We start from the raw sequence: 25,108 nt of genomic DNA on the forward strand, positions 1-25,108 counted from the left end.
AATCATTTAAGAAAGATATCACTAGGTTATTAAAAGCTAAAAATCTGGAATAGATAATCAAGTTAAGCAAAACGATTATAAAACCAATTATCATAAAATAATGTATTATAAAACTTTCAGAAAAATTATAGTAATCCATTAAAATTACACAACATAATCGCAATAAAATTCATATAACATAATCACAATAAGATATTAATAGAAATTCTTAAACTAATATACCTCTTTGGTCTCCTCCAATACCACAACCGTACCACATGAAATAAAGGAGCCCTCTAGTAATCTAACTAAACTTCTCTAAACTTTTTAAGGTTTGGAATTGGATCTCACTTTTGTTAGTTATGTAGAAAGAAAAGCTTAAAAGTATTTACAATTAAAAAAAGAGAACTAAAAAATAAAGGTTATCATAATAGAAGTATATTATTCAAAAGTCTTGTCATGCTAGAAGCACGTGATTTTAATCATGTTATTCTAAAGTCATATCACGTTGAAGGCATGTGATTTCAAGAGAAGAGCGCATGCAAAAAATGTGGTTGGTTATAACGCAAAAAAGGTTAAAAATTTAAATATTTCACAAGAAAATATATAGTGTAAGACCATTTACCTTTGGTGTAAGTATCTCACAATCACATCCAGTCATAAGATATCAAATTTGATGCCATGGACTATGTCATAAGGTTAGATTCCTCACATAGATAAAAGTTTTAATAGCATATTTCCCAATGATAAGGTCTAACTTTATAATTTGGAGATATGAGGTGTCAATGTATATTTTGGAGCATATTATAGAAATGGGTGACGTTCTATAAGTTGTACACCTTAAACAATCAATGTAAGGCACACCCTCAAATTCCATCAGAAGATGCAGTTTTGGTGCCGGAAACCATATGAATGCCATATAAATCTTATTTTGCCTTGAATTATCAAAATTAAATGTCAACAAATCATGTTGATCAAGCATATCTATCAACACTTGAGAATCTTGAAAATGGAAGGCCCAAATAATGTTATAGAAGATAAACTATTTTTAGGACATGAAATCATTTTTTCTTTTTTGTTTTCATATCTATACTCTCAACGTCAAGATAATCAGTTAAAGGGTTTTCTAGTGTCGAAGCAATCTTCTCCTGTGGGTTTTTGAGATGCCCCTTACTTCTATAGAATAACTTTATCACCTTATGTAAATTTCTTCCTTTAGAAAGGGATCCTTAGATACATGTGGTCTTCCTTCTCTTCCTCCAAGCAGACTGCAATATCTTTTTTTCTAAGAAATCTTCTAAGCAAGCTAACGTTGCCCTTGTCCTTTGGTGTTCCACCCTAGTGAGGCTTGGTGTTCGTCCCTATCAATCGCTCCGCCTTGAACTTTTGTTGTTAATGTTATCTGTAAAACTCAAGATGTATCCTTTGTATTTCCGTCTTGCGGCAGTGAAGGGCCAGTCTGGCCGTTCTAGGACCAGATTTGACCACCCCCTTAGACATTGATCCTCTGGCCATTGTGCTTCTTGACCCAGAGGAAGAGAGTCTAGTTCCTGCTTACCAGGAGATAGAGGAAGTTGTTAAAGAAAAAGCTCGTCTAGATGGCTCTGAAGAAGAGGTTTACTTTGACCTAGAATTGGCTTTGGTTGTGGCTGATGCTCAACCTCTAGTTTCAGTTCCTCAACCAGAGCCAGACCAGGTGCCAGCCTTGCTTCTGCCTCCTCCTGTGTTGGTAGGGTCAGATGCTGCTTTGGAAGAAACCGATAGAGCCAAGGTGGGGTTATGGAAGATATGAACATAAATAATGACGTGCCTTTAGGAGTTATTCTGGATGAGATAAAGGCTTGAAAGAAAGCTCGAGCTAATAAAAATAAATTGCCGACAATGCGTGATGCACAGGGCAGTTCTAAAGCTCTTCACACCCCAGTTAGATAAATGGACAAGAAGCATAAGGAAAAGAGAGTCGTGTTGGGTTCTAGATCGTCTGCTCGCCTTGAAGTTAGGGGTATCATCAAGAGCGTCCTAAAACCGAAGGTTGTCTCCTCGTTTGACCAGGCTATGGTGGAGCTTAGTAACGATATCTCATGCTCTGATAGTGAAATATCGAAGTCGTCAGCTTTGAAGGAGACCCTTATGCTAGAAGAGGTAAACTTCGGACCTTGTGTGGATAGTCCTGGCTCTACCTCTAAATCTTCCTTTTAATGCTTATAATTTCTTGGAATGTAAGGGGTCTAGGTGACCCCAGACGCGAGTGTCATGTTTTGTTTTTAGTTGCAAGTATAGACCAGACATTTTGGTTATGCAAGAGACCAAATTGCCAAGCCCTACAGTTTCTGGGGACAGGGAAATTTGGAGCTCAGGGGCAGTTAGTTTTTTGGGGATATATTCAATTGGAGCTTCAAGGGGTTCATGGTTGTTGTGGAACCCTTTGATCATGCAAAGTTTTACTACTATTATTAAAGATAGGTTTATGATCGTTGGCTTTATTGGACCGCAATCGGGCTTTTTTTGGGGGCTTTTGAATGTGCATGGTCCAAATTTACCTGCCTTGAAAGAAGGTTTTTTTTATGATTTATCTGTTGTTTTGAATGAGTTTCTTTTTTCTGTTTACTTGTGTGTGTGTGGGGGGGGGGGAGGATTTTAATCTCATTTGCTGGCCGGATGACTTTAATTTCATTCGCTGGCCGGATGAGTCTTCTTCTATGCTTGGTCTCAATTCTTCCATGAGGTTGTTCAATGGCTTTATTGAGAACACTCTTTCGTGGTCAAATAGTAATACTATTAACCTATCAATGTCTATATTGGATAGATTTTTAATATCTACTGATTGGTTTGAGGCCTTTCTTTTGGCTTCTGTGTGGGATCTACCTAGACTATCCTTGGACCACACCTCAATTCTGTTGTCTTCCAAAGTTGAATGATGGTCTGAAACCTTTTAGATTTGAAATTGGTTGGCTGGAGGAGCAAGAGATTGTAGATCTCATTGGTCATGCGTAGAAGAATACCATCTCGGTTGGTTCCATTGACTTCTAGATACATAAGAAGTTAGTTGAAATTAACAAAAGACTAATGTTATGGAAAAAAGAGAATAGATACCAAAACTAAGATTGTGGAGGTCTCACTTGATATTGAGGTTTTGGATGTTCATATTCAGCATGAAGGTGTTCTGTCAATGAAGATGGTTCTGTCAATGGAGATGGCTGCGGATAGGAATGCTAAGCTTAAGTCCCTTAATGATTTGAGGAGAATGGAAGATATTTATCAGAGACAACGATTTAGGAGTAAATAGTTAAAAGAAGGAGATTGTAATACTAAATACTTTCATGCAATTGCTAGTGCTCGCAAGAGGCAGAATGACATCTCGGGCAGTACCATCCTTAGTATTTATCCTAATGATCATAATGCGGTAGAAACTGCATTGGTAGATAATTTCAAGAAGGCCTACGTTTCTTTTACTCCTAAGTTGAATAAGGGTCCTTTTAAATGCTTATCGCTTGATCATATAGCTCAACTTGAGGTCGATATCTCTTTGGAAGAGCTAAGAATGATAGTTTTTGTACTTTCAGGTGATAAGGCTTCGGGACCAGATAGTTTCCACTTATCTTCTTCCAAAAATTTTGGGATTTGACTAAGATGGGTTTGCTGGAGATGATGAAAGATTTTATGTGTCGAGGTGAGTTATTTAAAGGGGTGAATTCTACTTACATTGGCTTGATCCCAAAGAAATCAATTATTGTTGAACTAACACATATTAGGCCCATTAGCTTATTTTCTAGCCTGTATAAGATTGTGGCAAAAATTATGGCTAAGAGGTTAAAAGTGGTGTTGCTTTTTATTATCTCGAGTCTTCAATCGACATTTATTCAAGATAGGTTGATTTTGGTTAGTGTCTTAATAACACAAGAATGCATCCATTCTAGACTTTTGAGCCAAAACCCGATGGTGGTCATTAAGCTAGATATGGAAAAAGCATAAGACATAGTGGAATGGGGGGGGGGAGGGGGGGGGGAGAGACTTATAGAGATCATGATAAAGATGGGGTTTGAGAATAGATGGAGGAGTCGGATTTTTGGATGTCTATTCTCAACTCACTTTACGGTGCTTTTCAAGGGCAACGCCACTAGTTTTTTTAGAGCTTCTAGGGGATTTAGGTAAGGAGACCCTCTTTCACCTTTCTTCTTTACTTTATATGCTGAATGTTTTAGTTTGATGATTAAAAATATTGAGAGAAGATGACATTTTAATGGTTTCAAAATAGGAAATGTTGGAGAGCTTGTATCTCATATGCAATACGCAGATGATACTTTGATTTTTTGTGAAGCGAATCAATTATAAGTGAGTAATATTGCCACCTGTTTGAATATTTGTGAGGTAGCTTTGGGACTAAAAGTGAACTTCCATAAAACCTTTGTGATTGGAATCAATTGTGAAGAGGAGGAGGTCCAAGGGCTTGCATAAGTTTTGAGTTGCAGGGTGGATAAGTTCCCAATCACTTATTTAGGATTATCGATCTCGGATAAAAGGTTATCTATTTCAGTATGGGACCCTATTCTACATCAGGTTCAGAACAAACTGGATCTTTGGAAATCAAAATTCCTATCATTGGGGGGTAGGGCTACACTGCTACAATCTTTCATGGCCAATTTACTTATCTACCAAATGTTCGTACTACAGATGCCATCGGCTGGAGCCAAGAAGATTAAAAGAATGATGCATGATTTCTTATGGGACTCATTTGGAAATGACAAAAAAGTATCATTGGTGAGATGGAATAAAGTGTGTACCCCAAAAGGTGAAGGACTTAGGATTAGAAGAATAAAACTTGTATATCAGGAATTGCTAAGCAAGTGGTGGTGGCGGAGCCTCCTTTTTAAGGATCAATTATGGGTTTTGGTAGCGAATTATGAGACATATAGACAAGGATTCTAGTTAGGAGCTGGTCATGGGGGATTGGCATCTACTTTTTGGAGGCCTATAGCTCTTTGTAAACCATTTATTTATATGAATATAAGGTGGATGATTGGAAATAGGGGTCAAGCCTCTTTTTGGAATCACAAATGGGTAGGTTATTGCCGTTTAAAACAATTATTTCCTAGCATTTTTGAGAGGGTTACCAACCAAAAAGTTAAACTAGCTGAAGTTTTGGAAGGGGTGGGGGATCAAGTATTTTGGAATGTGCATTTGCCTTACAATAGAATCAGTGATATTCTGATTGGAGATTGTATACAATGAGATTATATACGTTACCAACAAATTTTTTTTTCTAAAATACAAAACTAAGGGATTCCTACAGTAACAGATATTTCAGCGCGATAGGCATAAATTTCTCCATTGATAGACAAAGAATGAATAAGACCTATCCAATAAGCGATGTACTTATTAAAATTTCAAAAGCCCATTATTGTGATAATTAATTGATAAACTTCCCAGAAAGAATGACTTAAGTGAATTGTAACTTAAAGCTGGTGATTAGTTGAAACCTTGAAGTTGTACTCCAAATCTAATTCAACACTACTTCCACAGTTCTGAAAAGTCAGGGTGAAACTTTTATCTTTTAAAATTCTATTTATTTGTTTTCACCCTTCCTCTCTCTGCCAACTCCCCTTCCTAATAGTTTTCTTGTATTTCTTCACTTCGTTTAATGCTTAATTTTCTCACAAAGTTGCTGGTTCTCAATTTGTATTGAGTCTTTCTTTGTTGGGATTCAAGATTGAAGAGAATTGAGCAAAAATGGGTGGTGAAAAAAGGTACAATGTCTAAGAGGATTCATCCTAAGACGAGGAGTGTTGATTAGCTGCCTGAACCAGTTGACAAATTTCCTGAAAACACCATTAAAATGGTAGGAGAAGGTCTAGAAAGACAAAACTTCTTGTCGTCGCAAAGGCTCAGAAGTTCAGATAAAGATATCAAGCGGAAAAGTATTGGAGTTTGGCGCAATATTGGGATCAAACTCTCGACATTGGAGATTGAGAAGGATTTTAGGGCTTTGGGACTCAAGGCCAAGAAGAGTCCCAGTGTTTCGAAGAAACACATAGCGGTTAGTAGCCGGTTACCCCATTTCATGCTCTATATTTCCTCTACATGTCTCATAATCTTTGTTCTCTTTGTATCTCTCTTTAGCAATGTTGTGTGATTCGCTTTGGAGCCTTCTTCGGTTTGCGGAGGAAAAATGAAACAATTAGGTGGTTCGGTCGATTTGGGGTATTTTTATAAGAAAAAAAATTTACGTAAGGTTGCAACCTTAAAATACCGATTTGGAGGCATTTTTTTAAGGATAAAGTTTATATAAGGTTGCAACCTTAAAATGTAGAATGACAGATGCACCTCAAAAATCCATTGGAGAATTACGTTTTAATTTTGAAAAACCCTCTAATTGATCATCTTGACATCGAGATGTAGGAATATATATATATATATATGTATATAAAAGATTTTGAATCCCAAAAATAGTGCATCTTGCAGCACATTATCTAGACCATTTATTTTGAAGATTTTTATATAATTATAGATCTACTTGATTTTGACCCTTTTTAGGTTCAAAATTTTATAATTAAATATGAAATAGATTTTGAGATAATTCTAAGAATGTTTTACACTAAAATTACATGTTAGGATAAAATTTGGAGGTGTGCCTTAATAGGATTGTATAAGGTTGTAACCTTATAGAAATTGCACCCTTTTTTTAATTTAATATAAATAAATTAGATATTTATATATAAAATATGTACAAATAATGGAAAAATTGAAAATAAAATAAAAATAAAATATTTTATATAACTATATCTTTGCTGGCCGAAGGAGACCCGAAGCAAATTTGAATCTAACCGAAACAGCCCAAAACGACTTGAATATGACCAAAGCGGCAACACCGAGCTTCGCTTCGGTTTATGCCTAAAATCCAATGGCTCGAAGCTGAAGCCAAGTGAATTCGATAACACTGCTCTTTAGAGAGAGACACGTTGTTTGAGACTCCCATCCCTTTCTCTCACTAGATTTCTTGTGATGTTTATGTTCCTCAGAAACAGGGTGGTCTTTTGGTTTCTCTTATGAAGTTTTCTTTTACTGTTTTTGCAGGATCTCCATATTGGGGAAGATTAATGATGAATGAACTTTTCTTTCTCTTCCTTTCTAAGGTTGTTTAGTTGTTTATTTAATTTGTTTGTTTTCACAATTTGAGCACAACAAACCTAAACAATTCGTTTATTACATTTATGTAATCTGTTTATCCTTTGACAAAGTATATTTTTCTTCCCGTTATTAATATTTGTTTGAATTATGAATATGAAATGAGATAGATTATTGAAAGGGAAACAATTATATATATTATTTTGTTTAGAAAATTACAAGAACACCAAAAACTCAAAAAATTTACATTCATACCCGATTTTTCCATCTTTTTTCTCTATATTCCTATTTTGCCCCATTGTTTTCCATTTTTTTTTTTTTTTTTATCTTTTTTTTTTCATATTCCTATCTTTCCACACTATTTTCCCATTTTTTTTTCTTTATATTACTTTTCGCATGTGGCAGTTTCTTCATTGTCCCAACAAATTCGCGACAGTGCCCAAGGCAACCGCACTCTCCTGGAAGCCTCATGGGTGTTTTAAAAGGGTAAGAGGCTGAAAAGGAATCTTAAGAAAAGATGGAAAATGGCTATGAGGGTACAGAAATTAAGATTTTGGTATTTCTACAATTTTGTAGTAAAAAATAGATGCATATGATAGTTTTTCTTGTACACATATTTTAAAAATTAAAATATTACTTTAAAAAAATTAAGCCACATCTATTTTTCAGATTTTTCTTTTAAAAACCAAAATACCCTTCATGGGCGTATTAGGCCTTTTGATTCCCCATCACGTGCCTAGTTGGATGCTTGTTATTTTTCCAGAGATCAACCAAGGGCCTCATAGTCCGTGATGCTAAGATGGCGTTTCTTATTGGTGTAGGAAGCACCCAACGGCTTCACGGACCTATCAGGTCAGGGAAGCACCATTTGCGGGTCTATTTTTCCTCTTGTAAGTGCACCATCGCGGTCTAAGAGAGACAGCTTTGGGAAGAGGGAGAGAGAGAGGAGAGAAGAGGGCAAATTTGGGAAGAGGGGGGAGATGGAGAAAGAGGGAGGGCAGGGGTGGGGAGAACGAGAGAGAAGGGGGTGGGGTGAGAGAGCAGAAAAATGGGTTTGGGTTAACAATGGCAAAGGGCCAGGCCAGCCTCGGCCCTGGCCCTGGCTCAGCCCTTGTCCCTATAGGGCCGGCTCTGGCCTTGTTTGGTTTGGGACAGACCGAGCCAAAAATAAACCAAAAACAATAAAAGTAAAAACAAGGAAAAAAAAAAAAAAGGTTGGGCAAGGCCGGACCGGGTCGGCACCTGCTCTAGCCTGGCCCTCGGTCCACAATTTGTAGCCCAAGCTTTACCTTTTTTAAAGCCGCCCGGCCCACTCCTAGTCTAGTTTGGGTGGGGCGTGGTAAGAGGGAAATAAGTTAGGGAAAATAGTAAGGCTAGGTTGTGATGCTCTTCGTTGACGTATTAGGTAGTGGTGGCAATGGCAGGGTGGCCCGACCGAGCCCAGTCAGCCCGGCCCTAAAGCACTAGGGCTCACGCCATGAAATGGCTCAAGGGCCAGGTAACCACAGCTTGTGGGCTTGGACCAATGCTCACCTATTTCGGTTATGCCCTGCCATATTTTTCTTTGGTTTATTCTCTTTTCTTTGTTTTGTCAATTTTATTTGGCATGGTCTGCCCAGCGTGACCCTATTAGGGCTAGGACCGAGACTGCGCTAGGGCCTTTTTGGCCCCGTCAGTGCCAGTCTGAGCCTGTAGGCACTACGGCCGGGCTAGAGCCAAGGTTCTGAGTGGATATAATTTTTTTTTAAAATAGGTATCATCCCATTTTTAGAAAAAATAATGTATATTTTTTGACAAGGGATTATATATTTGGTGTGGTTTGTATAAGGCTAGGCCCTAAAGAAACAAAGTGAGACACACCTTCGAATAGTGTCGACGCATGCATATTCAGTATAAAAAATCTTTGTGGTGGCTTGAAAATTTATTTTTATATCTAATTATAAAATTTAAGAGGGAAGCAGTTTTCTATATGTCCCAGCATCTTATGAAGGATGAAATAGTTGGATTGATCCTCTAGCCCCACTTGATCAAGATACTTGAATTGCATGTGCTCTATCTTGCTTAAGGCAAGTAACTTTTCTAAGATTTTTTGGGGCTTCTCTCCTTTAAACATTCCTTGAGCATCACTAGCTGCCTATTCCCTAGTGCCTTGTTCCCTCAGGGAGCATACTGGGCACCTTGCTACATGCATCATCAAGCTTCCGTCACCAAATTATCTTGACATGAAATTTATCATGACAGACAAATTATTTTGACATGAAATTTATCATGACAGACAAATGTGGATTTCGTATAAAGCCATTTAAGAAATAAAAAAAAATTCCAATAAAATAAAATAACGAAAATATCCCTAAAACTTACATGGATATTCGGTCAATTTTTCTTATCAGAAATATATTCCTTTAATTCTTTTTAGTTGCGCCCTGGGTCCGCTATTATAAAAAATTAAGAATGAAATACTTTAAGCCATCCTACAGATTATTATTAGAACCATACCAACCGTACATTCAGATCTGTCAACTTCCCTATAGAAGCGTTTATCGGACTTGCAAATTGGCTCTGCATTTTAGCTATTGCTTCTTTTTATTTTCAACATGCTTCAATAATTAACTATTTTCTTCTTAAAGAAAAACTAATCATGCAGACCAGATTGACTTGGTCATGTACATATCCTCTGGCACAGTTGGATCAATGGATGGCTGATGCTGGCATGACCGTGGGATCCTTCACTTGGATCATGTCAACCCATTTCTACCTGTTGATCGATCTCTCTCTCTCTCTTCTAGAGACATTGGTGCTTGTTTCCTTGAAATTTTTCCGTGAGGGCCACCCTCTTGTCCAGAGACATTGGTGCTTATTTCCTTAAAATTGTCCCATCAGGGCAGATATGGATCATCATCATCATCAAAGTCAGTATGTATACTGTAAAAAAAAAAACTTGACGCTAACATATTGGTGATGTTTGTGACGGATTGGGACCCATCATTGATCATTTCAACAGTGTTTTCCCTTTTATTCTCCTCTTTTCTCTTTAGAACTGGTTTCTATGCTGCATGTGTAGAAATACGGACCTATTAATAAATCTATTTTTGACTTTGGTTTTCATTTTTTTTAGATGGAGCACCTATTTTCATCCATCTTTAAGATAGATGCTTTACACTTTTTAAACCACATATGTAGTGTCCAGCCCGCATGAAACAATTTTCCTTTCTCTTTTCTAAATTCATAATTTTTTAATGTATGGGATTTTGACTTCGTTGGCAAACATGCTTTATTTAAGTGTAGTGTCCCTTCTAAAATATATCTTAGAAATGGATGTCGGATTTAAAATTTGGTAGGTTGTTAATCTCAATATGAGAAAATTAATATTAAAATTTGAAAAATTAAGTTATTCTGAAATTTATTTTTAAGTAATTCATTTCCCATTTTTTAAAATAATTTACTGTAAAGTTTAACTCCCATTCTTTCTTTCTTTGTTCTTCTTTTTTTTTTCTTCTTTTCTTTTTTTTTGGTGGATTCCTGGTCATCATGGTCGAGATTATCTTCATAGAAAAATATATCCCAAATCCTTCACGGCCATAAATTTGTAAGGGGACCTCACTTGCGTATGAAAGCACGAAAACATTTTCTATTCTTATTTCCTTGGAATTTTCTTGTGATGTCCATTACAAGTGACCTCACCAAATCATCAATTAGGGCAAAGCAATTAGTGTTTGCAATAGGAGAATGAGGCTGCGATCGTGAAAGGTCACACCTCCATTCATACTAACACTTCCAAAATTGACTCTTTCTTGAAGGAGGGGTTGTAATCTCTACTAATATACCCCAATAAAAAAAATTTAAAAGTTTCCAATAAGCATTGTTACGCACAAATGGAGCCCACTAAAAAAGGAGTGTAAGCTTAATTGGTTTGCACCTGACAATTTACAATACCACGTCCTAAGCTCGATTCCTAGGAAGAGTAGGGGCTCCCTCCCCACCAACTCACCCAAAACAGCGGTCCCTCAGCATCACTTAGAGGCCCTTTCTATAAAAGAAAGGAAAAAAAAGGGCAAAAAAAAAAAAATAAAATTAGTTCACCTTAAAGGGGCTTTTTGCAACACATTTCAAAGGCGTGAAACCCCATCTTCACCCAAACTAGTATATCTACCACAATGCCGAAGCATAAATTACTAGGACCATTTTTTCTTTTTTTCTATTAAAATGTGCCTACCTGTTGGAAATGCATATATTCTAGGAGGAGAGAGCCTACCTGTTGGAAATGCATATATTCTAGGAGGAGAGATAGCATACTTACGAAAGAAATGATTGCATCGGTCATCACAACTCTGCTTGTAAATGTCCCCACATGAAAAATCCTTGACAGACTCTGGAACTATCAAGCTTGAGTATAGTAGGGGCAAAAAGTCTAGGACTGGAATCGTATCAAATAAGTAATCTTCAACTCATAACTAATAAAAATTTATAATTTAAGTGTTGAAAAACCTTTAAATCAATCAACTCAGCTTCAACATTATAGTTATAAAAAAAATTTGGATTTCAAGTTCTAAAAATAATGTATATTGCAAAAAAACATCTTGACCATCCATTTCACCCTAAAAAATAGTATTCACAGATTCGCAAGATTTGTAACTCTTTTTAGTTTCAAATTTTATTGTCGAGGTTAGAAATTGACTTTAGAGCCATTATGAAAATTTCTAATGCCTTAAATGCTTTTGGTATGAAGATTTGAGGTGAGGCTTTTTTTTATTTTCATAAAACTTGGGCCCTATGGAAACTTCACCGAAAAATTTATGAGTGTGACGGCCCGTGCTATGCTTAGATTCGTTGTTATGGAAGCCATTTTTGTCAATATTTATTGAGCCATGATCCTTTTTTATTTATTTATTTTTTTTTTTTTGCAAGTTCGGTATATCTCTTCCCAAAATTCCACCTCAAAAAATTAAAAAAATAAAATAAAAAAATGCATAGACACACTTGGCCGTTGGATGTTCCCAAAGTTTAATTTGAGCAATCCAGCCTATACTATAACATAGGCCGGCAGGCTTATCAAAAAAATTAAAGGTGGAGTTTACTATGCACCATGACATACTTAGACCCCGTCGCACGACATATTATATGGAACTTGACAACGATTCCAATAAAATGCGTTTACTATGACCTTACCCTCCATTTTTAATGATGAGGAATGAGAGAAATTAGAGAGGACGAATTTAGGGTTTGTTTTTTATGTGAAAGATTTTTGTATAATATTTCCTTGTTTTTATTTTTAATAACATTTTTTTATTTTTTTACTTTCTTAGTGGTAGGAATTATGAAGGAAGTTTTAGGGGTGTACCAGAATTAAATCCGTTAGTTTTAGGAAGTTTCATAAAGTGGACTAGGTCCACTGATAAACATGAATTAAGTGTTGGGGCAAATACCTCACAGTCGAGTGTAATTTTCATTGAAAGGAAAATGGTTTGATAGTGCTGCAGCCCTATCAAAATAAGTAAAACCTCTCCTTATAACTCATAGAAAATTATAATTCAAGCATTAGAAAATTTTTACATAAATCATCTTGGTTTGAACATTATGGTTGTGTAAAAAAAAAAGGGGGGGATTTTAAGCTCTAAAAATAATGCATATTGCAACAAATTATCTAGATCGTCCATTTCGTCTTAAAAATAAGTATTCAGATATCCACAAGATCTGTACTATTTTTTTAGTTTTCAATTTCACTGTCGGTGTTGAAAATTGATTTTAGAGTTATTATGAAGATTTCCACTACCAAAACAGCTTTCTAAACGAGGATTTGATGTAAGCTTTATTTTGTTTTCATGAAGCCTAGCCCTTATAGAAACCTCAACCGTTTTTAAAATTTTTAATCACCAGCCCAAGTTGACGTTGTACTACCTCTCTAGAGTCCACCACGTCGTACAACACACAGTAGTACCAATCAAAATTCCAAACCACCCAAAATGCCATTGCATATGTAACCATCCCAAGGCAAAGAGCCCACGAATGCTTACTGATCCATGGCTTCCTCAAAGCTCAAATTATCCATCCAAACCCCAATTTTAATCCCAACCTTATTTCTCTTTCTATCTCTACAAACCCATCACACAGAGGCCGATGGAGGCCATGATGCAGCCGGCGATAGCTCTTCTTCTTCTTCTCTGCACTCAGAAGGCTTGATAACAGTAAAGATATGGTGCCTTATTATCATGTTGATGAGCACATTTTTAGGTGGGGTTTCGCCCTACTTTTATCGATGGAATGAGAGTTTCTTGCTTTTAGGGACACAATTTGCAGGTGGGGTTTTCTTGGGCACCTCTCTCATGCATTTTCTGAGTGACTCACAATCACAATTTGGGGATTTGACCTCAAAGTCTTACCCATTCTCTTTCATGCTGGCATCTGCTGGCTACCTTCTCACCATGTTGGGGGACTGTGTTGTGCTGTGGTTCACTGGGGGAAATCGTGGGGAGGTTAAGGATGAGGAGGTTGGTAGCGTAGAGAGCGAAAGAGGGGCACAGTTTGTGAGTGCTTTTGTGAAGACGACCTACGTGGGGGACACCGTGCTGCTCATCCTGGCCTTGTGCTTTCACTCTGTGTTTGAAGGGATTGCCGTTGGCATTGCAGGTCAGTCACTGTAAAGTTTAGAGAGAAAGAGGGGATTCGAAGTCGTGACGTAGTATCACTATTTCTAATTTCTTTCCCATTATTTGTAATTGAAGACCCTTTTTCTACCAAGCTCTTTGCCAAAAATTTTCAACCTGTTGGAGTTTATTATTTATCTACTCCCTAGGGTAAAATTTACCTGGGGAATATCTAATCTCAAAATTTAGGGATATAATCTTTATAGACTAATCAATGTTTTATTTTTTCCCTAGTTGATCCTGATTCGATATTAAAAGTCTATTAATTGTTAGCCAACCGAATACCCTTTTATCTAAATACTCATATTTGATTCCATCAATAAATCCATGAATAAACTTAACTCTCACTCTTTATGTTCCTAAAAAAGGATATCCCAAGATTGCATGGGAGAACTTCAATCTTTACAGAGAACGATTTAGATGTTCAATAATTCAAAATCTTTGTTTTTTTTATTGAAAATAATCATCTAGTTATAACTAGATGGATCCCAAAAATTTTAAAATAATAATTATAATAGGGGAAAGCTTTCTATGTTTCCCTACAATATAAAAGTTCTATCATCCCTTATCCAACCGTTCATTTTTTAATGGAGGGTTAAGACTGCCCCAATCACAATGTCACGTCGCTAAACCAAATATGTTGTATATTTTGTGGAACGTAAATATTATCATCAATATTTCATATTTCACGTTCATATTCCACTTTTTTAGAGCATATCTACTTCAATTTTAATTGTCTTTTATACATACGATTAAGCTCAATTTTTGGGTGTCCATAATATTCAACATTATGTACCTATATAAAAAAAATAGAAATAATAATTTTAAATAAATAAAAATAACCAAAATACCTTAGAAATTTATAGAGATATTTTGGTTATTTTACAAATGTGTGATGTTAAGAAATATGGAGACACACATTTTGAGCTCAATCTTACGTATAGAAAAAATTGAAATACCTAACACGTTCTTAAAAAGTGAAACATGAATGTAAAATATGAAATATTAGAGATATTTTTAATTTTAAAAATATAAAGGATATTTTTGTAAACTTCCTATTTTTTTATACGAACATTTCTAGATCATCTTAAACAGAAAAACTTACATAGAAAAAAGATGTAGATAGTTGGATTATTGGGTCATCTCCTGTTTTTAATTTTTTGAGATTTTCATTTCTATTTTAGTCTCATTTTAAAAATTTAAAGTCCAAACCTCCCAAAAAAAAAAAAAAAATTTTGATGTATTTAGGCAGCTCGAGAGCCTATGTTTGAAATATGTCTCAGTAATTCGAAATTTGACTTTCAAACTGCCCAAATCATCGAACTTTAGAACCACCCAATATTTAATTTTCTTTTTGGGGTGATTTAAAAGTTGAACTTTCAAAACCACTCAAATAGGTCCATCTTTTTTCTGTTTTCTTTTTATTTGGTATGGTTTGGAGGGTTTAAAATTTAGACCTTCAAATTGAGGTAGATGAGAATAAAAATACTAAAAAAACAAGCTCATAAATATAATATAACTATAAGGTAATACCACATTTTTTTTCCAGTTATTAAGTAAACTTTTCTTAATAAAGATCAAGATGGATTTCATAATAAAAAGATAAAAACCAAAAAGAGAGATTTCTAGCTCAAAAAATGCTCCAAATCAACTTTCTCTACGCCATGTAAATGTACGGTTTAAAGAGATGAAAAGAATTTTGCGTTTTCAGAATTGTTCTCTCTATGAATCAAACATGATCTGAAAATTTTTAGGTTAAAAGGTACCATAATTTTGGGTTTTTAGGAGCTTGACCATATGGTCATCTTTTATATCATACTTACTACCTATATTCATCTTGTTAATTCGCGAACGGCTCTCCCATTAAGAATCCAGTGGGAATGGGTTGAGGTCGTGGTGGCAGACCACTTAGCCTCTGCTTCCGGTCTAAGTTTTCATTCCCACTAATGCATTTGAGACAGCTAATTATTTTTAAAAATAGGTACGGGAATGTATTCCCACTAAGCTACCCAAAAAAAACAAAACAATAAAAAAACCTTGGATTCGTAGACCGGTGAGTCCGAGTATCCTCGAGTTCAGTGGTCCGATTTGGGGATCTTAAAAAAATTCAATTTTTTTTTATAGAAACCTCAAAAAATAAGAAATTTATTTGTAATATATATTTTCATCATTTTAGCAAAGATTGGAAAGTGTCTTGACTATTAATAATGATTTTTATATTTTTTCTTTCTTTTTAAATTATTTCTAAAATACCTCCATCACATATTGATTTTTTTTCAAAATCCATTTTTTCACTACTTTTTTAACCTCATGTTTTGTGTAATTTTACTTAAACGCATTTTTCTTTTTTTATGGGATTTTTTATTTTTTTATTTTTTAACACTTTTTGGCTTCGCCAGACTTGGCCCGAGTTACTCGCCTCAGACATGGGCCAACTCCCGTCCTTGAATCGCGATTTTCACATTGAAAAAAAACCCTAATACCATTTTTTTCGCACTACCCTCAGTCAAAAAATAAACAAATTTATGACAAAAAACCCCTCTACCCCTTTTACCCACAATTTCATAGTGCCGGTTTAGCACATAATATCAGAAAGCTGGACTGGTTTGTGCTACATTGGACTCGGTCCGGCACATTTTTTGTGCTTGACCGGACTCATTTTTCAGTCCGAAACAAATAAAAAAACAACTGGTAACATAAGCATGGGTCAAATGAGGGTATTTTTGCCCTAAAAAAGCACATTTTTTTACTCTTTTTGTATGTGTTTGGGGGATTCCCTAAATCAAAATATAAGAATAAAATACTAAATAATTGATATCTTATGATTATTTTCATAAATTTCCATAATTTATGTGTGAAAAACTATTTCTACTCAATTTTATTCAATCAATCTTCCAAGCTCTAATAATCAGTTCCTCCATTTCAGACACCAAGGCAGATGCTTGGAGAAATCTATGGGTCATAAGTTTGCACAAGATATTTGCAGCCATATCCATGGGAATTGCACTACTACGGATGTTACCAAACAGACCACTGTTAACTACCGTTGCTTACTCGTTCTCATTTGCAATCTCAAGCCCTATCGGAGTCGGAATCGGCATCACCATCAACACCACAACAGAGGGAAGAGCTGCTGATTGGATCTATGCCATATCCATGGGCCTGGCTTGCGGGGTATTTATTTATGTTGCCATCAATCACCTCATAGCCAAAGGATTTAAGCCCACAAATCCATCTTACTTTGACACTTCTTATTGGAAGTTCTTAGCAGTTCTTATTGGAGTGCTGTTGATAGCCATTGTCATGATTTGGGACTCGTAAATAATATTTGACTTATTTTTCCCTAGAAATTGTAATTCTATCATTTGACATTGTCTTTTTTTTTTTATCTTCTTTTGTTGGTTGAATAGGAAAGTTTAAATACATTGCTCAAAATAATGCAGAAGAAATCAGTAGAGAATATAGGAGCAATCCCTTATCCAAATCATCTGTAATCTCATTAGCTTCTTTATAGACATGCTGAAAAGTGACCACCATCGAAGATAAATAATCCATCATCTTCAGCCACATGGAACTAAGACATCCCAGTGGTTTTGAAACATAAGAGCACAAGTTAATAATATTTAAAGAATCACCTTCTATAACCAATGCATTTGCCAAACCCCTCTCTCTCCCACTCTCTCCAAATCAAAACTCCTTGTAATAAAGTTGTCAATTCAGCCTGATTAGTAGTTACTAATCTACGTGACCTAGCAAAACATAAAACAATAGACTCCCACTATCTCTACAAACCCCACCAATACCTGCGTTCTCAGGATTTCCAAAGGATGATCCATAGAAGTTAAACTTTAAACTTCCTACTAACGGCGGCATCCGAGTCAACCTTAGTCTAGCTTTTAGGAAATGATAAGAGACGAGATTTTCCAAGTTTTGAAAAATGTCCACTTTAGAAACCCCAAAACATTCTTTAATAACACTTAGCCAACTCCACACCGTATTCAAAATTTTGTCTTTAAGATCCAATAACCCTACAGACAACCCAACAAAGTTCTTTTGTTCCTCTCTAACCACGACTCCCAAATAATAACACCTCTAAAAATATGTCCCAAATCACACTCCCTACTTCTAAATATGTCCCAAATCACACTCCCTACTTTTGAAAATCCAATCAGTTTAAACTACTCCAAAACAGTAATTAATGAACTTGGCATTATCATTACCACCTTAATCTTTTGCGTCGCCCATGCCAAATATGAAAAGACAATGGACAAAGAAAGAAAAAATGCACACAGCTTTCCTCATCACTTTTACAAAATAGCAAATATTAGCTAAAACCAGACCTTTTCTTCGTAGATTATCAACTGTAGAGGCCTTACCTAAATCATTACCGAATAAACCCTTTGACTTTCAGGGATTTAGAAGTTGGAAGACATTAGGAGAAAGCAAGTAACAATGACCCAAGAAAATATTTAGAAAAACAGTGGAAAACTACTGCCATCAAAAGAAATTGAGAGATTACAATGAAATAATTACCCGGGGAAATTAAATTGGTGTGACCTTAGTTACGGGGAGTACCTTTTAAGAGTGCCCCATCAAAAGAAATTGATAGATTACAACGAAATAATTATCCAGGGAAATTGAATTGGTGTGACCTTAGTTACCGGGGGTGCCCTTTAAGAGTGCCCCCTAAAGGACATTGTTCCGGCTCTAGAATCCGGATCCCATGCTCCGAAGGAGCGATCTCAATCCTTTTTTTAGGAATCTCGATCTCTTATTTGTGTGGATCTGGATCCCCTAATCAAGGAGCTTGATCGCTCTATTTGTGGATCTTGATCCCTATCATGTTGAGATCTCGATCACCTGATTTATCACAATCCATTTATTTGTGGATCCCCATCCTTATCAGGTAGTGATCCAAGAATCAAAATATTCAGATTGCTATCTATGCATTATGGAATATAGAGCATAAGACTAGATTTATAAATTGTGTAAACCATATCAAGAATTAAAATAGTTAAAGCATTTAACACATGTGAAGAAGGAACCTTGTTCGTTGCACAGTGGGATCTAATTTTCATGAACATCGGATCAAGGACCGACCAATTTATATGAATCGTGGTCTTTGAGTATTTGGGATCGAGATCCCATGAGAAGTGGAGAAGGCGGTCCTTGCGAAATGGGATCCATATCCCATGAGCGTCGGGACCGATATCCTTGATAAATGGATCCCTCTCCAGACTAGATATGTTGTATGGATCTCGATCCTAGACAACTAGAACTTTTGACCCTGTTGATTGACAATCCCGTTCTCATACCCATTCCGGATCCCAGAGCCGTTCCCGCTCCTGTTCCTAATAACTATGGGTGAGACGTCACATAAGGAGCATTCAATAGAACAAGTATGTTAGTGTTATGTTCGGTTTGGTTGGACATTCTTTCTCCCACTTACGGTATTCTTGGGGGATAACATCAACAAACTAACATATGTTCAAACCTTAAGGAAAACGGTTCCTGATTTGGGAAAATGGGGGCGGGTGAGATAGAGAGAGAGATGTTGTTAACATTTTAGAGAGAGAAAGAGAGAGAAGGGGGGGGGGGAGAGTTAGAATATAAACAAAATGGTAAAAGTCAATATAAAGGAATTTTCATTACTTGGGTGAAGTTTGTGAATGCTTCCAAGATCCAGGAGTGTAAAACACCTCAATTGTATTGGACAAGACAAAAGAAAGGCTACAAGGGCTAAAATGGGCGGCTGAGATCTGACTAGAGAGGAGGGTCTCTTATCGATCTGGACTGTCCAACAGAAGGCACAAAGACAACACCGTTAGAACTTCGATGGGAAGTCCCAATTACTGCACTAATCAATGTGTGTTAACCAATGCCTGTCGTAATTATCAAGGATAACGGTTGGAGAAACGCCCCTAGAGAGAGAAAGAGTGTGTGAGAGAGAGACACGTTGCAGATGCTGTTGCCCTGTCTACATGGAAATGCTGGATGCAAATAATTTACTCAATCGGAAAGCTCTTTTTGGTAAGATCCAATGTCCCTATGGTAAGAGAGGAGACGTGGAAGTTGGTATTGACCTAGAGAGAGAGATGGAAATTGTTTTTGACCTGTCATATTTACTCTTCAATCTTAAACTTGATGCAAATAGCTCACTCAATCAAAGTAATCGTTATTTAAAATCAAAATTTTCTTTAAGCACACTCTAAAGTTCAGCTCGACCAACACAACTGCGCCCCACATGAACCCACCAAAAACCTCTCTCTCTCTCTCTCTCTCTCTCTCTTTCTCTCTCTGAACCCATCAAAAACCCCTCTCTCTCTCTCTCTCTCTCTAACGTAGTATTTCTATACTCTAGATGGATAATCTCATACCTACACAGCCAAATAAAATAACAGTAAAAGAAGCTAGAAACACTACTAACAATATCTTGCCAACCCCTTTCTCTCTCTCTATAAATACCCTCTAATCCCAAACTCGAAGAACCAAGAATCGAACTGTGAGAGTGAAGTAGAAACCATGGCAGCATTCTTCAGTTCTGTCGCCATTGTCTTGATTCTCTGCACTTTTTCCACACTTGGGTTCGCCCCTGGGCTTACAGAGGCCAGCATAACCAGGCGTTATACCTTCAATGTACTCTCTCTCTGTCTCTCTTTTTGAGTGTTTGTGTGGGTGGGGACTGAGGTGTGCGTCTGTTTTGTGGGTGCAGGTTAGGCTACAAAATATCACTCGATTGTGTCGCACTAAGCAGGTGATAACGGTGAATGGGAAGGTGCCTGGCCCTAAGATCGTGGCTCGAGAGGGTGACCAAGTGCTGGTGAAGGTGGTGAATCGCGTCTCCAACAACGTCACCATTCATTGGTGTGTGAACAACCTTTAAATGACCCAAATCACCGTTCTCTCTCTCTTTCTAGTTAGGCCTGGCAATGGTCCGGGCAGCCCAGCTCCTTTTTTTTTTTTTGACCAATCTGATGGGGACAAAAAAGACCGGGCCCTAGAAGTTGCGGCCCAGGTCCGGCCGTCACGACCTTTATCCCTACTTCCTTTCTTTTTTTTTTTGAATAACTGAACTGCCCCCTATCAAAGTTGGCTTATATCTGCGACCTTTTTAGCTGATTCATATCATGTGGTTTCGGTAAACGGGCGGGGTGGTACCCCTAGTCATCCCTTGGGTTTTCATTTTCATTGGCACTATCCCACTAAAACATTTAATAATCTGACCCACACTATGGTTGGGTTGTAAAAGATACATATCATCATGTAATTTTCGGGAAAGGGGTGAATTAAAAAATCATGTGGTTTCGGTAAAAGGGGGTGGGTTGTAGTAGTCGCACCCCGTACCCGACTCCTCTTTTCATTCCCACTAACAACATCTTTAAAAACTAAGTCCGAAACTATTTGAAACAACATGTAGAGCCGTTGGGACGTATCTTTCCCGCTGAATTATCTTAAAAAAAAACATGTGGTTTCTAAGCACGTTATTTTTTTTTCTCTTGTTAAGTGTCATAATTTAAAAGAAAACATGTCACTCATATCACGAGATTTGTGCTAACTTGACCATGCAGCAACGTCCGTTCTTTTTAAAGGACAAGATTCGTTCTTCGACGTATTAGAAGCTACTGTGCGCAGTTGAACAAAATAAGAAAATTTAAGTCCACAAAAACATTATTTCTAATTCAAGTTCAAAGAGAAAATATTTCTTTTCCCTTCTTGGTTTTCCTCATTTCCATAAAGAAATTAATTCTCAAGAAATTTTATTATCAAAATATTTCCATCATATTTTTCCTCATTTCCTTAAAAAAAATTAATTCATGAAAAAATCCAAAATTCACAGATATTCCAAAAATATTACCTCCCAAGAAATTATCAAGAATTAGGATGTATTCATATGTTGTTTTCCTTGCCAACTGTGCCATTCCATTTCAAGTTTTAAAATACATTATTGGAAAATTCTAGTAATTCAAGAAATTAATTCATGAGAAAAACAAAAATTCGTAGATATTCCAAAAAAAGTTACCTCCCAGTAAATTATCAAGAATTAGATTCATATGTATTTTTTCTCTCTTTCAGTGCCATTCCATATCGATTATTAAAGTACATTATTTATAATTCATGAATTTCCATTGTAATGTAGGAATTTTGCTCTGTGTTTGTGTAGGCATGGGGTGCGGCAGCTTCAGACTGGATGGTCAGATGGTCCTGCATATATAACACAATGCCCCATCCAAACAGGCCAAAGCTACACTTACAATTTCACAATAATTGGACAAAGAGGGACCCTTTTTTGGCATGCCCATGTATCATGGCTTAGGGCTACTATTTATGGTCCCTTTGTTATTTTGCCTAAGATAGGGGTTCCTTACCCCTTCCCTAAGCCTCATAAGGAAATCCCCATTGTCTTGGGAGAGTGGTGGACAGCAGATACAGAGGCCATCATCAGCCAGGCATTGCAAACAGGTGGAGGCCCTAATATCTCGGATTCTTACACCATCAATGGACATCCTGGTGCCCTTTACAATTGCTCAGCTAAGGGTAACAACTCTCTCTCTCTCTCTCTCTCTCTCTCTCTCTCTCTCTCTCTCTCTCTCTGCTATGGTTCGGGTGGCCCAACTCAGCCCCACCCTAAAACGCAAGGTAACGAAATGTGGTATGAGGTTCGGGCTATGGCACGACACAGCCCGAGGGTAGGGCCGGCCAGTGCTTTTTTTCTTTGTTTTTTTATTGTGTTTTTCTTCTATTTTATTTGGCCTGCCCTGACTGTAATAGGCTAGGGCTGGGCCTGGGACATGGCCTTTTTGACCTGGTTAGGGTGGGTTCGTATCGGGCCTGAGCCCTATGGGGAGTAGGGATAGAGTTGGTTTATTGATGCCAAACCAAAATTTTTTCAAATATATTCATTTCGAATTCTATTATTTCTTGTCTTGCCACTCATCCATCTCAACATTGTTATCTCCGCTATACTCATTCTACGGGTGTATTGTTTTTTGACGGCCCAACATTCCATAGAGCAATACTTGTTTTTGTGTATCTATTAAAATTGTGTTTTAAAACTTCTATGAGGTCCCAAGTTAACATTAAAAAATATACCTTTTTATGGGCTGCAATGTTATGTAATGTTTTGGGGAAAATAAAATAAAAATATTAAAATGGCAGGCGGGAATTTTAATTAGAAAGTGGATGAAATTATAGCAAGGAGCTCAAATGTCAAAATCTCAGGAGTTTAAGTGATAGTTGTGCAAAATCAATTGTGGAAAGCCTAACTACCTAAAAAAACAAATGTGGAAAACACTGTATCACAAAAGTCGATCTAAACCAAATTTGATATAACACGTAGAAATATAAGAATAAAAAGTTTGTATGTATGCAGACACATTCAAACTTGGAGTTAGGCCTGGTAAGACCTTCCTTCTCCGCATCATCAACGCTGCACTCAACGCTGAGCTCTTCTTCTCCATTGCCAACCACTCTCTCACTGTGGTCGAGGTCGATGCCATCTACGTCAAGCCCTTCACCACCAATACTGTCCTCATAACGCCCGGACAGACTACCAACGTGCTCCTCACTGTGAAACCCAACCCAACAAATGCCACCTTTGCGATTGCCGCCCGCCCCTATGTTACAGGACGAGGTGCCTCCGACAACTCCACCACCACAGGGATCCTCCATTACCATAACTCCTCTCTCAGTAACTCTTCAATCTCAGTGCCTAAGTTTCCCCTCCTCCTCCCAAGCCTTCCTTCCCTAAATGACACCAACTTTGCCACTAACTTTAGTCGAAGACTTCGCAGCCTGGCTTCCAACCAGTTTCCTGCAAATGTGCCTCAAAAAGTAGACAAACGGTTCCTGTTTACTGTGGGCCTTGGGACCAACCCATGCCCGAAGAACCAGACTTGTCAAGGCCCCAATAATGCCACCAAATTCGCGGCCTCTATCAATAATGTTTCTTTCTCATTGCCCACAACGGCACTGCTTCAGGCCCATTTCTTCGGGCAATCGGCAGGGGTATACAGGACAGATTTTCCTGACAACCCGCCCAACAAGTTCAACTACACAGGGATGCCACCCAATAACACGAATGTGAGCAATGGCACTAGGGTGGAGGTCCTCGAATTTAATACGAGGGTGGAGCTGGTGTTGCAGGACACTGGGATACTGTGGGTGGAGAGCCACCCTCTGCATCTGCATGGCTTCAATTTCTTCGTGGTCGGACAGGGCTTCGGGAATTACAATCCCTCTACTGATCCTGCCAATTTCAACTTGGTGGATCCTGTCGAGAGAAACACCATTGGAGTGCCGAGCGGTGGTTGGGTGGCTCTCCGCTTCTTGGCTGATAATCCTGGTACTGATTCTGTCCCCCCTCTCTCTCTATATCTTTCTCTACCGTCTTGTACTTACAACATCAGAGAGATTTTCTTTGAGAAAAAAGGCTAGGGTCGTTGGCACCTCTATATTTGAATTATAGGTTGTGCCTTTCAATTCTACTGAAAATTACTAATAGATTTCCCGTTGAATTACCATAAAAAAAAAAAGGATTTTCTCTAATAGATTCAAATAGAGCAAGAAGGGGTTACATTAACACATGCGAGTAGTGAGTGTGAATGGGATTGTTCATGTTGTGTACACATGCTGACTAGTCTCTTTGATGGTGTGATTTTAGGTGTATGGTTCATGCATTGTCACATAGAGGCGCACATAAGCTGGGGTCTCCGGATGGCTTGGGTGGTAAATGATGGGAAGCTCCCGAACCAGAAGCTTCTTCCTCCACCATCCCATCTTCCCGCATGTTGAGTTTTTGATGGAAGCGATTCACGTTCTCGTGGGGATGCCCTTTTAATTTATTCCTTTTTGTGCCCATTTTTTGGGTTTTTCCACTGAGAGGGTATGACAGGAGAAGTTGATGGTGGTTGTTTTAGATTTTGCTTGTGAGTAACACATGCGGTTGCAATAATCTAAATTTTGTAATGTTTTTTAAATGAAGAATATGGTGTTTGTTTGTTCCTTCCATCTTACGTTCTTTACTTAATGTGCACTCCCCTGAACAAATTATAGCTGATTTTCCCTGGAGTACTGGTTTCACATTTGTTCTAATGGAGTTTCAACCGAAGCCCTGATTAGTGAGAAAATAAGCTGAGGGTGTGGTTTGTGCAGGGTGTCAAATTAAAACAATTCAATAAGGCATACCTCTAAAGCTTATTGAGAGATGTAAGTTTTGCATAAGAGATTTCAATAATGATATGAAAAACTACTTTATATCTAATTATGAAATTTAAAATTTAAAAAGGTACAGATCGAGTAGAACTACAAATATTTGAAAATCGTCATAATTGATGGTTTAGATAAAGATAAGCCAGGAGAAGATAGTT

General features: G+C 37.2%; 2 protein-coding genes and 1 long non-coding RNA gene across 3 annotated transcripts; all 3 read left to right on the forward strand.

Moving 5' to 3' along the window:
- Positions 1 to 5,655: 5,655 nt before the first annotated feature.
- LOC148780748 (uncharacterized) lies at positions 5,656 to 7,213 on the forward strand. Its single transcript, XR_016039755.1, has 2 exons — positions 5,656 to 6,013; positions 7,051 to 7,213. It is a non-coding gene; the product is annotated as an uncharacterized LOC148780748 (long non-coding RNA).
- Positions 7,214 to 12,886: 5,673 nt separating this feature from the next.
- Positions 12,887 to 17,092, forward strand: LOC18436191 (zinc transporter 2). Its single transcript, XM_006846213.4, has 2 exons — positions 12,887 to 13,725; positions 16,669 to 17,092. The coding sequence occupies exons 1-2, from the start codon at positions 13,119 to 13,121 to the stop codon at positions 17,061 to 17,063; spliced, it is 1,002 nt and encodes a 333-aa protein (XP_006846276.1). The 5' UTR covers positions 12,887 to 13,118; the 3' UTR covers positions 17,064 to 17,092.
- A 2,887-nt stretch (positions 17,093 to 19,979) lies between these two features.
- Positions 19,980 to 24,749, forward strand: LOC18436190 (laccase-17). Its single transcript, XM_006846212.3, has 5 exons — positions 19,980 to 20,378; positions 20,455 to 20,606; positions 21,904 to 22,277; positions 23,113 to 24,084; positions 24,403 to 24,749. Exons 1-5 carry the CDS (start codon positions 20,265 to 20,267, stop codon positions 24,531 to 24,533), a joined length of 1,743 nt encoding a protein of 580 aa, XP_006846275.1. The 5' UTR covers positions 19,980 to 20,264; the 3' UTR covers positions 24,534 to 24,749.
- The last annotated feature ends 359 nt before the right edge of the window (positions 24,750 to 25,108 follow it).

Source organism: Amborella trichopoda, chromosome 8, assembly GCF_054954075.1.
Source record: "Amborella trichopoda isolate Santa Cruz 75 chromosome 8, AtrichopodaSantaCruz75HAP2 v2.0, whole genome shotgun sequence".
Taxonomy (NCBI): Eukaryota; Viridiplantae; Streptophyta; class Magnoliopsida; order Amborellales; family Amborellaceae; genus Amborella; species Amborella trichopoda.